This window comes from Indicator indicator, chromosome 22 (genome assembly GCF_027791375.1).
Source record: "Indicator indicator isolate 239-I01 chromosome 22, UM_Iind_1.1, whole genome shotgun sequence".
Taxonomy (NCBI): domain Eukaryota; kingdom Metazoa; phylum Chordata; class Aves; order Piciformes; family Indicatoridae; genus Indicator; species Indicator indicator.
The window spans coordinates 18,589,434-18,603,301 of NC_072031.1; the positions used below are offsets into that span (position 1 = coordinate 18,589,434).

At 57.6% G+C, this 13,868-nt stretch overlaps 1 protein-coding gene across 1 annotated transcript; it reads right to left on the bottom strand.

Annotated features, from left to right (window-relative positions):
* Positions 1-718: 718 nt before the first annotated feature.
* TEDC2 (tubulin epsilon and delta complex 2) lies at positions 719-13,440 on the bottom strand. The gene is made up of 8 exons (XM_054390905.1): positions 13,311-13,440; positions 11,011-11,698; positions 8,392-8,445; positions 4,976-5,060; positions 3,833-3,938; positions 3,507-3,608; positions 2,901-3,112; positions 719-906 (listed from the first exon to the last, which is right to left on the bottom strand). The coding sequence occupies exons 1-8, from the start codon at positions 13,438-13,440 to the stop codon at positions 760-762; spliced, it is 1,524 nt and encodes a 507-aa protein (XP_054246880.1). The 3' UTR covers positions 719-759.
* Between the last annotated feature and the right edge of the window lie 428 nt (positions 13,441-13,868).

The window sequence follows — 13,868 nt, forward strand, 5'->3', positions numbered from 1 at the left end:
AGCAGAGCAGGGGCACAACCCAGCTGCCCACCAGTCTAGAGCCAGACAGGGAGACAGAGAGAGCAGGGAAGAAAAATCCAACCCAGTGTTCATCAAGGCCTGAAGGGCCTTCACAGCAGCTCAGAGTTAGGAGGTAGAAAAGGGATAGAAAATGAAAAAACAAACAAGCAAACAAACAAAAAACACCTTAAAAAAACCTCCAACAAACCCAACCCCCCCAAAAACCCCAAGCCCACCACCAAACGCCCCCCAACAAACCCCAAGCCCAGTCAAAACCCAACCCAACCCCAAACTCCATCCCTCAAACCCTCCAACCCTAACCTCAAGAAACCCCAACCCCACTTACCAAAAACCTCCAACCCAAACCCAACCCCACCACCAAGAAACCTCCAACCCAACCAAAAATCCCCAGTCTCCCCACCAAAAACCTCTAACCCAAACCCCAACCCAACCCCAAGACCAAAAACCCCCAACCCCCCCCAAACCCCAGCCCAACCCCACCACCCAAAATCCCCATCCCCACAAAAAAAACCCCAGCCCAAACCCAATCATCAAAAGCCTCCAACCCCAACCCCCCCACCCCACCAAAACCCCCCAATCCCACCACCAAACCCAACACCAACTCCACCCATCCCCCCTCACCAATCCCCACCCCCCTGAGATGCAGCTGGCCCAAGAGGCAGAGTTCAAAAGCCACTGGCAAATGATTTATTGCTTAAAAGTGCTGCTGGTGCTCAGCTGCAGGAGGCTGGCAGGGGCTCAGTCTGCCAGCTCATCCCTCACCAGCACTGGGAACCTCTGCCCCCCTTGGCAGAGCTGGGTGTAGATAGCCCTGTAGAGCTGAGCTGCAGAGGCCTCCAGGCCCAGCCTGGACTCCAGCCCAGGCAGCAGTTCCACCATCATGACCTGGGCAGGAGCAAGGGAGACAGCTCAGAGTCAGCAGCACATTCCAGGCTTCCAGGAGGAGAAGTGGCTGCACAGCCTACTGAGGGATGCCCTCCTCTGTGCCACTCCATGCTCACAAAGCTGCCCAGCCCTTGCCCAGGGAGCACCCCCAGCACCCTCCTGAGCTGCCCACAGCACCCAGAGGAAGAGCAGAGCTCCTCCTCTGCTGCAGAGGTGCCTCAGTGCTGGGAGGAGATCAGCATCATCAGCACTGTGCCCTCATGGCCAGGCTGAGAGTTGGGGGAGGAGAAGCTCATGAGGGCAAGCACAGGGTCCTGGCCCTGGGGAGGAACAACCTCCTGCAGCAGCACAGGTGAGGGGGGAATGCTGGGAAGCAGCTCCATGGAGAAGGACCTGAGAGTGCTGGGGGAGATCCCCAGGAGCCAGCAATGTGTCCTTGGGGCCAAGAAGGTCAATGGTGTCCTGGGGGCATTGAGAAGAGTGTGGCCAGCAGGGCAAGGGAGTTTCTCCTGCCCCTCCACTCTGCCCTAGGGAGGCCACAACTGGAGTCCTGGGGCCAGTTCTGGGCTGCCCAGTTCAAGAGAGACAGAGAACTGCTGGAGAGTCTCCAGCCCCTTCCCCAGCTCTGCTGCCCTTCTCTGGGCTCAGAGCCATTTGCAGAGGAAACCAAGTCCCTCAGCAGAGCAGCAGGCAGCAGCCTTTGCTCACCACTTCCTTTTGGGCAGATAAAAAGCAGAAACCTCCCAAGCCACAACTCAGGGATCCAGCACTGAAGTCCCACAGGCAGTAAATCCAGCTCCAGCCAGAGGAAGAAATGTGGCCAGCTCCCAAAAAGCCTTCCCTGCCCTTCCCAGGGTGGCTTTTCCAAGGCCTCCACCAGAGCAAAGGTCAGGGGAAAGGAGTGGAAGTGATTTCATCAATCAACCTCCTCCTGTCCTTTGCTGCTGATGGATGAGACCAACAAATGATCCCCAGCTCAGGCTGCTGGAGACTGAGCAGGCAGCCCCACTGCAGTCAGCTCAAGATGGGGCAGCAGAGGCTTTGAGATCCAACAGGAAAGGAAGAGAGTCAAGAGGAGCTCACAAGCTGAGAGTGACAGAGTGGGGGAAGCCCTAGGGGGGCTCCAGGCATTACCAACAACATCCTCCACTGCCATGCTCTGACAGCAGCTAAAACCCAAACAATTAAAAGATTTAATCTTGCCAGGACATAGGCAAGCATTAGAGCACCTCTGCTCTGGCCACAAATAGAGGACCTCCATTCAGCACCAAAGTAAGCAAGGCACTGATGGGATCTGAACAAGGAGAGTGTGGCCAGCAGGCCAAGGGAGATTCTCATCCCCTTCTACTCTGCCCTGGTCAGGCCACAGCTGCAGTCCTGTGCCCAGTTCTGGGCTCCCCAGTTCAGGAGAGACAGAGAACTGCTGGAGAGAGTCCAGGGGAGGCTGCAGAGCTGCTGAGGGGCCTGGAGCAGCTCTGTGAGCAGCAAAGGCTGAGAGCCCTGGGGCTGAGAGCCTGCAGAAGAGCAGCCCCAGAGGGCAGCTGAGCAATGCTCAGCAAGAGCTAAAGGAGCTGTGGGTAGGGGGCAAGAGGCTGGGGCCAGACTCTGCTCAGTGGTGCCCAGGGCCAGCACAAGGGGCAAGGGGCACAAAGTGTCAGGCAGGAGGTTGGATGTGAGCAGGAGGAGAAAGTTGTTTGGTGTGAGGGTGCTGGAGGGCTGGAGCAGGCTGGCCAGAGAGGTTGTGGAGTGTCCTTGTGTGGAGAGCTTCCAACCCCCCCTGGGCATTGTGCTGTGGGTGCCCTGCTGGAGCAGGGCTTGGGCTGGGGGAGCTCCAGAGGTCCCTTCCAACCCCACCCTGCTGGGGCTCTGTGACTTGGAAAGAAAGCATAAACTCCAGTGGCAGACCTTGCTGTGCTGCTGCTGCTCCCCAAGAAGACCTCCCACAGCAGCTGCTCCTTCCTCAGCCCCCCTCCAGGCACACTTGAAAGCCTCACCTTTTGCAAGGCAATTTCTTGGTGCAGCATTGCCACTTGCAGCTTCAAGGCAAAGAGGTCCCTCAGCTCCTGGGAACTGGAGTAAGAGAGGAGAGGCAGGGCCAGCACACCTGCAGTGCCACACATCTGTCCCTTGGGAGGAGCACAGGCTGGAGGGCAGCTTCCCATGGCCCCAGAGCAGCCTGGGCACAGCTTGGCCTGGGCCTCCACAGCTGCCAGGGGGGAAGGATTAGGAGGCAGGAAGGGAGAAGTTAACTTTGTGCTTGCAGAAGCTGTGATCTCCTCAGTGCTCCTAGCAAGGCCTGGGGACACTGTGCCCATCAGGGTGAGCTCCTCACACATGGCACCACCAGGGGCATCTCAAGCTGTGGCATGAGGCCTACTTCATCCTCACCAGCTCCCTCCCCACCCCTCCTAAACTGCAGCAAGTCCTGAGCTTGTCCTGAGCACAGGTGGGTGGCAAGCACACCCCAGCTCTGCCTGCCACCAGAGGCTGTGCCATGCTGCAGCACCACCAAGGGCAACCAGGAGAAGAAAATAATGCTGGGCCCCACTGGTCTGTGCCCAGCTGGCCACAGCCACACAGCAGAGCAGGGCCTGGCTCACCTGCTTGCAGGAGGTGCAGCTTGTGCAGGCACTGAGAAGCTGTGGCCAGCAAAGCCTCCAAGGTCAGAAGGCTTTCATACTCTCCTGGCAGAGTGGCATGGTCTAGGAGCAGAGGAACAGCAGCAGGCATGAGCACAGTGCAACCTTCTCCCCACCAAACATCAGCTTCTTAGGGTGGCCTTGGCTCCACCAGCCCTCCCTGCAGGCAAAGAATGCTCCTGGCCCTCATGCCCAGCACATGCCAGGCACACCTGGCACTGGAGCCCACTGAAATTCTCCTCAGTCCATATCCTGCTCCCTCCACTCCTCTTTTTTATCCTCCTTACCTTCAGGCTCAGCTTCCATGTAGTGGCTCAGCAGGGAGGGGACATCTTGGAGAGCCTTTAACTCCTCCTCAATCTCTGCAGGACTGAGGGCTGGCATTGGACAGAACTGAGCAGCAGCTTAAGGAAGGCTCCACAGCACCAGCTTGCTGCAGCACCCTGAGCCCTGGAATCAGCCAGGTTGCTGATGGTACCAAACTGGGAGGGGTGGCTGACACCCTGTGAGGCCTGGCCAGGCTGGGAGTTGGGGGAGGAGAAGCTCATGAAGGGCAACAAGGGCAAGCACAGGGTCCTGGCCCTGGGAAGGAACAACCTCCTGCAGCAGGACAGGTGAGGGGTGACCTGCTGGGAAGCAGCTCCATGGAGAAGGAGCTGGGAGTGCTGGGGGAGATCCCCAGGAGCCAGCAATGTGTCCTGGGGGCCAAGAAGATCAATGGTGTCCTGGGGGCATTGAGAAGAGTGTGGCCAGCAGGCCAAGGGAGGTTCTCCTCCCCCTTTACTCAGCCCTAGTTAGATCACATCTGGAATATTGTGTCCAGTCCTGGGCTCCCCAGTTCCAGAGGCAATGAACTCTCAGAAGGCTGAGGCCAGGCTCTTGTGGTGCCCAGGGACAGGACCAGGGGCAGAAAGTGTCAGGCAGGAGGTTGGATGTGAGCAGGAGGAGAAAGTTGTTTGGTGTGAGGGTGCTGGAGGGCTGGAGCAGGCTGGCCAGAGAGGTTGTGGAGTGTCCTTGTGTGGAGAGATTCCAACCCCCCCTGGGCATTGTGCTCCTGGGCATTGTGCTGTGGGTGCCCTGCTGGGGCAGGGCTTGGGCTGGGGGAGCTCCAGAGGTCCCTTCCAAGCCCACCCTGCTGGGAGTCTGTGAATCAGGGGCAGAGGCAGAGAGCAGTCAGCCTGTGAGGTGCCATTGCAGGGGGAAGGTGAGGACAGCACAGCTCTGCATGGCTTGTGGCCTTGTCTGTCTGCACCAAAGCTTTTCTGACTCCTCAAGTGCTGCACTAGGAAGGAACCCACTTCCTGAAGGCCCAGCCTGAGGTGCTGCTGTTGGGAGGGGTCACTCTCCAGCTGGGACCCCACTGCAGGGACTGGGACCCCAGCAGCACACCATGTGCTGGGGGAAGAGGCTGGTGAGCTGAGGAAGGATACAGTGCTCTGGATCCTCTCTAGAAAGTGGTTCCTTGCTGCTGCTGCATCCACACTGCTCTGGGAGAGGCAACATCTCTGCCATGCCCTGCAAAGGCAAAAGGGAGCAGGGGGTGGAGGAGCTGTGCTGCATTGTCCCACAGGGCTCACCCTGGGCTGGGACACACCAAGACAGCAGCATGCAGAGAGAAGCTTCTCCCCCACCCCTCTCTTCTGCTGGTTCCTCACCAGCCCTCCCCTCTTGTTTCTCACAGCTGGGATTAGAGCAACCAAGGCAGCAGAGAAAACATCCCAAGTATTTGTGACTTCACTCAGCTGGCCTTGAGGGAAGGATCTGCAGCCCTCAGAGGAGAGGCCAAGGCACTGCTGGAAGCAGAATGTGAACTTGCAGCACTGCTGCACCTCCCCAGCTGCATTTCTAGCCCATAGGAAACACCAAACTTCCCCTTCCTTCTGTGTGCTCCTGTGCATCTCCCCTGTTAGCAAAGGTGCAGAGAAACAATCAGTCCAAAGGTTGGGAGGGACCTGAAAGCTCAGCCAGCTCCAGCCCCCTGCCATGGGCAGGGACACCTCCCACCAGCCCAGGCTGCTCAGGGCCTCATCCAGCCTGGCCTTCAACACCTCCAGGGAGGGCACAGCCACAGCCTCCCTGGGCAACCTGTGCCAGTGTCTCCCCACCCTCACTCCAAACAATTTCTTCCTCCTCTCCCTCTCCCAGCTCAAAGCCATTGTCCCTCATCCTGCCACTCCCAGCCCTTCTCCAAAGTCCCTCCCCAGCTCTCCTGGAGCCCTTCAGCTACTGGAAGGTTGCTCTGAGGTCTCCCTGGAGCCTTCTCTTCTCCGTCCTGCACAGCCTCCAACTCTCCCAGCCTGTCCCCACAGGGGAGCTTCTCCAGCCTCTGATCATCTTGGTGGCCTCCTCTGGCCCCTCTCCAGCAGCTCCAGGTCCTCCTTGTGCTGGGGGCCCCAGAGCTGGAGGCAGTGCTGCAGGAGGGATCTGAGCAGAGCAGAGCAGAGGGGCAGAACCATCACACTTGAAGAGCAAAGAGGTCAAATTCTCTCTCTAGCTTTTACCAGAGGGATTCCTTCCTCTGCCAAACTTCCTCAAGACTACTTTTGTCCTTTATCCTTTTTTCTTTCTTTTCTTGAGGCCTTGAGCAACCTGGGCTCACTCTGGTGCCCCCAGCCCAAGAAGGACCTGGAGCTGCTGGAGAGGGGCCAGAAGAGGCCACCAAGATGATCAGAGAGCAGAGCCCTGGAGCAGGCTGCCCAGAGAGGTTGTGGAGTCTCCTTGTCTTACAAACATCTCAGTGGTGGCTGTCAGGAGGCTGGGGTCAGATTCTTGTCAGTGGGTGCCCAGTGACAGGGCAAGGGGCACAAACTGGAACCCAGGAGGTTCCACCTGAACAGAAGGAGGAAATTTTTTGATGTGAGGGTGCTGGAGGCCTGGAGCAGGCAGCCCAAAGAGGTTGTGGAGTTTCCTTCTCTGGAGACTTTCAAGCCCCACCTGGATGTGTGCCTCTGTGACCTGCCCTGGGGTGTTCCTGCTTCAGCAGGGGGTTGGATTGGATGATCTCCAGAGGTCCCTTCTAACCCATTCTATGATTCCATGAGTGCCTACCCAGTGTGAGTGGCTGCTCTCCAGCCAAAGGGAGCTGTGGAATCATGACAGAAACATCAGTTGCAGGCAGCACATTAGGCAAAGGAACATCAAGGTGAATGGGACAGCAGCACTGAGCAGGCAGACTGCATTCCCTGTCAGAGAGAGCCTTGGAGCAGAGGCTGATTGCCATCTGTCAGCCAGCTGAAAGCAGCAGTGAAGGGTGTAAAATGCCACCAGTGATTAGGAGGCTGAAAGGCTCAATTTACAAAAGAGAATTAAGGGAATCCAATCTTTGGAGCTGGCTGAAGGGCAAGCAACAAACTGGTGCCTGATAAAATGACAGCTCCCAAGAGGAGGAGGAGTTCCTGAGGGTAGCACCAGGAGCTGGAGCCAGATTTAAAGCAGAGTTGAAGTTAAATATCTGGACAAGCCACATGCTGAGAAGTAAAAACTCAGTTCAGAATGGACAAGGAACACTCAAGAGGCTGGGGCCAGACTCTGCTCAGTGGTGCCCAGGGACAGGGCAAGGGGCACAACCTGAAACCCAGGAGGTTCCACCTCAACTTCAGGAGAAATTTGGTGTGAGGGTGCTGGAGGGCTGGAGCAGGCTGGCCAGAGAGGTTGTGGAGTGTCCTTGTGTGGAGAGCAAAGGCAGAGTGCAAGCAGCCCATGAGGTAGCATTGCAGGATTTCTGAGAGGGAATGGTGGGAACCCCTTGCAGAGGGCTGGAGAAGGGACTAGAACATTCCAGTACACCAGAAACCCAAGCACCTGCACCACTGGAGCTGCAGCTCTGCAGCTGGCTCTGCTCAAGAGAGTTCAGCAGCAAAAATGAGCCTCAGCCACACACAGTCATGGTGCTTCCAGACTGGAGGAGCCCCAGCAGAGCAGGGCAGGGCAGGGCAGCAGCCACTGGGAAACTCCTGGATTGCACTGGGTATAGAGGGAGCTACCCCACAGGGCTTCCTGCCTTCAACAACTCAACAGGATCAGAGAATCATCCCAGAATGGCTCAGCTTGGAAGGGACCTCAGAGATCATCCACTGCATGGGCAGGGATGCCTCTCCACTAGAGCTCAGCTGCTCAAGGCCTCATCCAGCCTGGCCTTCAACACACCCAAGGAGGAGGCAGCCACAGCCTCCCTGGGCAGCCTGTGCCAGACTCTCACCACCCTCACACTGCAGAACTTCTTCCTCAGCTCCACTCTAACCCTGCTCTGCCTCAGCTCCAAACCATTCCCCCTTGGCCTGGCTCCAGACCCCCTCAGCAAAAGTCTCTCTGCAGCCTTCCTGCAGGATCCCTTCAGGTCCTGGCAGGCAGCTCTGAGGTGCCCCTGGAGCCTTCTCCTCTGCAGGCTGCACACCCCCAGCTCCCTCAGCCTGTGCTCACAGCAGAGCTGCTCCAGCCCTTGCAGCATCTTTGTGGCCTCCTCTGGCCTCACTCCACAGCTCTGAGTCCTTCTGCTGCTGGGGACAGCAGAGCTGGAGGCAGGATTGGAGGTGAGGTGTGGGCAGAGCAGAGCCAAGGGGCAGAATCCCCTCTCCTGCCCTGCTGGCCAGCAGAGACTCCTGCAGCAGTGCTGAGCTCAGGATTGCAGCATCCCAGTACCTTTACAGCAGGGATTAGCATTCCACAAGCAGAAGTGGCAGGAAGAACATCAACACAGCCATCCTCAGCAGCAGCCTGGCACAGCCACTCTGTGTCCCACCACTCCTGCTCCCAGCTCCCTGCTCAGCCAGGTGTCCCTCACCTGACCTCTCCTCACAGTCCTTAAGCAGAAGGTGCTTCTGGCCTGGACTCCTCAGGCTGGGCTTACCTGGAATTCCTGGAATAGGCTTTCCTGTAGGGAAGGGGTAGCTGCAGCTGGCATCTGCAAAACAAGAGAAGGATCAATCCTGCCTGCTGGAGAGCACTGGAGCTTTGTCTTCAGAGAACACACCTCAAGGGTGACTCCCAGGAGGATGGAGCCTGCCTTTGTCCAAGGAGTCCCATGGCAAAGCCAAGGGCTGATGGGTTCAGGTTACTGCTGGGGAGATTCCCATTGGGCTCCAGAAGGAAATCTTTCCCCATGGGCACAGTCAGACATTGGAATCATCTCCCAAGGGCAGCAGGGGAGTGCCCTGCAGTGGGCACTTTGAAGGCTCAGCTTGGCAGGGTGCTGGCCCTGCTCATTTCAGCTGCACTGGGACCTAAAGAAGTGGGAGCAGGAGGTCCTTGGGGTCCCTTCCACCCTGGCATTAGCTGTAATGGAAGATGTCAGCTACCCTGGAGATTGAATCCAGCTCTGCCTTCAGCCTGTGCCCAAGGAAGGAGGAACTCTGCTCACACACTTCCAGGAGGGTCACTGAGCTGACCTAGGAGAGCTGCTGCACCCTCCCAGCAGCCACCAAGGGCTCACTGAGAGAGAAGCTGGCAGCAAAGCCCTGACAAGGCAGGGCAGGGACACAGGTTGAGGGAAGCTGAGAGAGGAGCATCAGCAGATCTCCCAGAGCATGATGAGGAAGCTTGGCTCAGCACCTAGCACACCCCAAGAAAGGGGAAAAGGGGAGCTCAGATCCCACTGGGAACAGGCAGCTTCACCCCCAAGAAGAATCCCTTCCAAATGGTTACTGAAAAGCCTGGGGGGTTGCAGCTGCAGCTGGAGTCACAGGCAGAGGATGAACACAAGGCCACAGCTGGGATTTTAAGGAGATAAACAATTGCATCCAGTTCTGGGCCCCCCCAGCATAAGAGGGACCTGGAGCTGCTGGAGTGGGTCTAAAGGAAGCCACCAAGATGATCAGAGGCCTGGAGAAGCTCCCCTGTGGGGACAGGCTGGGAGAGTTGGAGCTGTTCAGCCTGGAGAAGAGAAGGCTGCAGGCAGACCTCAGAGCAACCTTCCAGTACCTGAAGGGGCTCCAGGAGAGCTGGGGAGGGACTTTGGAGAAGGGCTGGGAGTGCCAGGATGAGGGACAATGGCTTTGAGCTGGGAGAGGGGAGAGTGAGAGTGGAGAGGAGGAAGAAGTTGTTTGGAGTGAGGGTGGGGAGAGACTGGCACAGGTTGCCCAGGGAGGCTGTGGCTGTGCCCTCCCTGGAGGTGTTGAAGGCCAGGCTGGATGAGGCCCTGAGCAGCCTGTGCTGGTGGGAGGTGTCCCTGCCCATGGCAGGGGGTTGGAGCTGGATGATCTTGAAGCTCCCTTCCAACCCAACCCAGTCTGTGAATCTATGAATGCAGTTTCCTCTTTCCCCAGCAACTGTCACTGCTCCCAGCACAAAGACAAAGGCTGGGTTGTGGCAGCAGAGAACTATTTCCAGGAGCAGGTACACATCAGACCTGAACCTCACTGTTGGCTTTGAAGCCAAAAGTACATGGAAAAGGAAAATAAACTCAACAAGCTTGGTCTATGGCAAAGCCAATCCTTCTTAAGAGTTATTTTGCTAGTTGTCCACAAAGAATCCCAGTAACATCCATTTCATAATTCATAGTTCTTCCTACACCAAACACTTGAAATCAGCACAGAGTCACAGAACTGTTTGGGTTGGGAAAAGCCCTCCCAGAGCATCCAGTCCAACATCAACCCAACCCCACCATGGACACCAAACCCTGGCCCCAAGTGCCATGGCCACAGGGTTCTGGAACACCTCCAGGGATGAGACTCCACCACCTCCCTGGGCAGCCTCTTCCAGTCCCTGACCACTCTTGCAGCAAAGACATTTTGCCTCCTCTCCAACCTAACCTCCCCTGGCACAATTTCAGGCCATTGCCTCTCCTTCTATCCCCTGAGCCTAGGGAGCAGAGCCCAAGCCCCAGCTGGCTCCAGCCTCCTCTCAGGGAGCTGCAGAGAGCAATGAGGTCTCCCTCAGCCTCCTCTTCTCCAGGCTCAACACCCCCAGCTCCCTCAGCTGCTCCTCCCCAGCCCTCTTCCCCAGACCCTTCCCCAGCTCTCTTGCCCTTCTCTGGACCTGCTCCAGCACGTTCTAGTTGCCATTGATTTGTGTAGTCACACAGGCAGGACCTCCCAGGTTAAAGAGGACAGCATTAAACCCAGATGCCATCTCTCCAGAAAGCAGAGAGAGAGAGAGTTGATGCCTTTTGGGACCATCCTTGTGGTAAAGAGAAATGAGTAAGTAAATAATTTACAAATGAATCCATAAGCTGCAAGAGAGAAGTGGACTCAGAGGAAAACTAAGGCTTCAAAAAGTTCTAGAGAGAGTTCTGAAATACCAAATGTCTTAATTAAAAGGCTCTCAAAATCCCAGCCATCCAGGGCTAAGCCCTTGGAATGAAAACACTCCATCAATCACAGGAAATGGCTTTGAAACTGTAAAGGATCCTTCCTCCTGAGAAGGAGCTGAGGAGTAGTGAACCCAGGCTGGCTCCTAGAGAGCAGCAGGAGAAACCAAGATGTGGCAGTGCCAAGCAGAAGGTGCCAGAGGTGCCCATCTCAGCACTTACCCTTTCTCCTGCAGGGTGACTGCCTGAGGTGAGGTGCTCCTCCCCAGGGAGCCTTCAGGTGCAGGGTCCTCCTTTCTGCTGGAGTCTCCCAGGAAACCACAACTTCTCTTCCCTGCACCAAGTAACTGCTTGCCAGCAGCTAGAGAGTTGTTTCCCCCTGCTGAATCCCCTGCAGGAAAGCTTTGTTGCTGATTCAGGAAAGACCTGGAGAAGCCTGGAGGAGCAGAGTTTTGGGGTTCAGCTGGAGCACAGACCCCTCTGTCACTGGCACTCATTGCTCTCCTGTGAGCCCTTCCTTGTTTGCCAACCACTCCTTTTGGGCAGCTCTTGCCAGCTGTTTGGGGACCTTGAGAAGCACATCTGGCCAGGGCTTTCCTCTGCAGTTTCTTCACATCTGGGTCAGTCCTATAAGGTGCTCTTAGCTGGAATGGAGAAGGCTTCTTCAAAGGGGCAGGCTTTTTGCTGACAGCTTTCACCTCTGTGCTCTCAGGAGCATCCCCAACAGGAACAGGCACTTGCTGCTCTTTGGCATTCTTGGCAGCAGGTCCCTCCCCTGCAGAGCTCTCTCTTACAGCTCCCTGGCCTTCTAATGGAGTCTTCAAGATGCTTTTCCTGACTTTCAGTGCCTTCTCTAAGGCTTTGTTCAGCAGTTCCAGCTCCTCCAGCTCCCTGGGTGAAGGCTTATTCTCTGCAAGAGGAAAAGATGTATCAGAAGGTCCAAATCTGACCATTCCTCATTCACACCTACACTAACTCACTCTGCCAGGTCCCACAGGTCGCCAACCCCAGTGAATGGTGCCAGGGGTATGCTGGCTAAACTCTCACAGCTACCACACAGAGGATGCCTGCAGGCTTACAAAAAGTCACAGAATCAACCAGGTTGGAAAAGACCTCAGAGATCATCAAGTCCAACCTATTACCTAATACCTAACACTTCCTGACAACTAAACCATGGCTCCAAGGGACACATCCAAGCTTTTTTTGAACACCTCCAGGGATGGTGACTCCACCACCTCCCTGGGCAGCACATTCCCATGGTCAATTACTCTTTCTGTGAAGAACTTTCTCCTCACCTCCAGCCTAAACCTCCCCCTGCACAGCTTGAGACTGTGTCCTCTTGTTCTGGTGCTGCTTGCCTGGGAGAAGAGCCCAACCCCCACCTGGCTACAACCTCCCTTCAGGTAGTTGTAGACAGCAATGAGGTCTGCCCTGAGCCTCCTCTTCTCCAGGCTGAACACCCCCAGCTCCCTCAGCCTCTCCTCACAGGGCTGTGCTCCAGACCCCTCCCCAGCCTCCTTGCCCTTCTCTGGACATGTTCAAGTCTCTCAATGTCCTTCTTCAACTGAGGAGCCCAGAACTGCACACAGGACTCAAGGTGTGGTCTAACCAGTGCTGAGCACAGGGCAGGATGAGTTCCCTGCTCCTGCTGGCCACACTGTTCCTGATGCAGGCCAGGATGCCACTGGCCTTCTTGGCCACCTGGGCACACTGCTGGCTCCTGTTCAGACCCAAAAGAGAAGATCTAACATCTTGGGGGTTAGTGTGTGAGAAGAGAAGAACTTCAGTGCTGTCATCAAGGAAAAACTGATCCCTTGTGAGTTCACAGACTCCTAGGATGGACTGGGTTGGAAGGGACCTTCATGACCACCCAGCTCCAACCCCCTGCCATGGGCAGGGACACCTCCCACCAGCACAGCTTGCTCAAGGTCTCATCCAGCCTGGCCTTCAACACCTCCAGGGAGGGCACAGCCACAGCCTCCCTGGGCAACCTGTGCCAGTGTCTCCCCACCCTCACTGCAAAGAATTTCTTCCTCCTCTCCACTCTCACTCTCCCCTCTCCCAGCTCAAAGCCATTGTCCCTCAGCCTGGCACTCCCAGCCCTTCTCCAAAGTCCCTCCCCAGCTCTCCTGGAGCCCTTCAGGTACTGGAAGGCTGCTCTGAGGTTTCCCTGCAGCCTTCTCTTCTCCAGGCTGCACAGCCCCAACTCTCCCAGCCTGTCCCCACAGGGAGCTTCTCCAGCCTCCGATCATCTCCACAGGAGGAGGCAGTTCTTTGCAGACAACCTCCCTTCACCAGCAAGTGACAACCAGCAGGTCTCAGGCCCACAGACACTTCTCACTGCCCTGGTTACTGTGGCATGACTCCAAGCTAACACCGAGGAGGAAACTGGAAGGGGAAAAAGGTGGAGAGTGGGGCTTCAAGGCGATGCAGAGCCCGGGAAGAGCTGACACCACCGAAGCTGGCCCAGGCCTCGGGCCGGTGGGACACGAGGGGACAGCAGGCAGAGGGGAAGTGCTCACCGTCTGCACCGCCGGAGCCGGCCTCTGCCTGCGGCTGCTCCTCGTCCTCGCTGCCCCTGGGGGTTAGAAACACAGCGCCGAGAGCCGCCGGTGCCGTGAACCGCCGGGGACAGCACCCCGCGGGGCCCATGACGCGACCGCGGCAACACCACTGCCAGGCGGCCCGGACCCGCGGCTTCCAGGGCCCCACCGCCGCCTCCCAGCCCAGGCTGGGCGCGGGGAGGCCGGCGGGGCCGGGTGGGGGGCGCGGGGAGGGTTTCGGTGGGCCTGGCGGGCGCCACGCCCGCAGCCGGTGCTGCACTCACCAGCGCCGCAGCAGGGCCCTGCTCCGCGCCGTCCGTTGCTCCAGCTCCCGCCGCCGCTCCGCGCCGTCCCCCAGCGCCGCCGCCAGCGCCGCCGCCGACCTGCACAAGGCCCCAGAGCTGTCAGCCACCCGCCGGCCGGCAGCCTGCCCGGGACCACTGCCGCCCCCCTGCCGCCTCCCCGCTCTCACCGCCAGCCGCAGCCCGCGGGCAGCATGGGCCGAGGCGGCACGGCTCGGCACGGCACGGCCTGCCT

What these genes read in the sequence shown, in the direction of transcription:
- TEDC2 (XM_054390905.1), bottom strand. Translation starts at nt 13,440, where the DNA reads ATGGGCCCCGCGGGGTGCTGTCCCCGGCGGTTCACGGCACCGGCGGCT. An exon ending in GTCACCCTGCAGGAGAAAGG is followed by an intron (nt 8,446 to 11,010) that starts GTAAGTGCTGAG and finishes CTTGTTTTGCAG; the next exon opens with ATGCCAGCTGCAGCTACCCC. An exon ending in GCCTATTCCAGGAATTCCAG is followed by an intron (nt 5,061 to 8,391) that starts GTAAGCCCAGCC and finishes TTGCCTTTGCAG; the next exon opens with GGCATGGCAGAGATGTTGCC.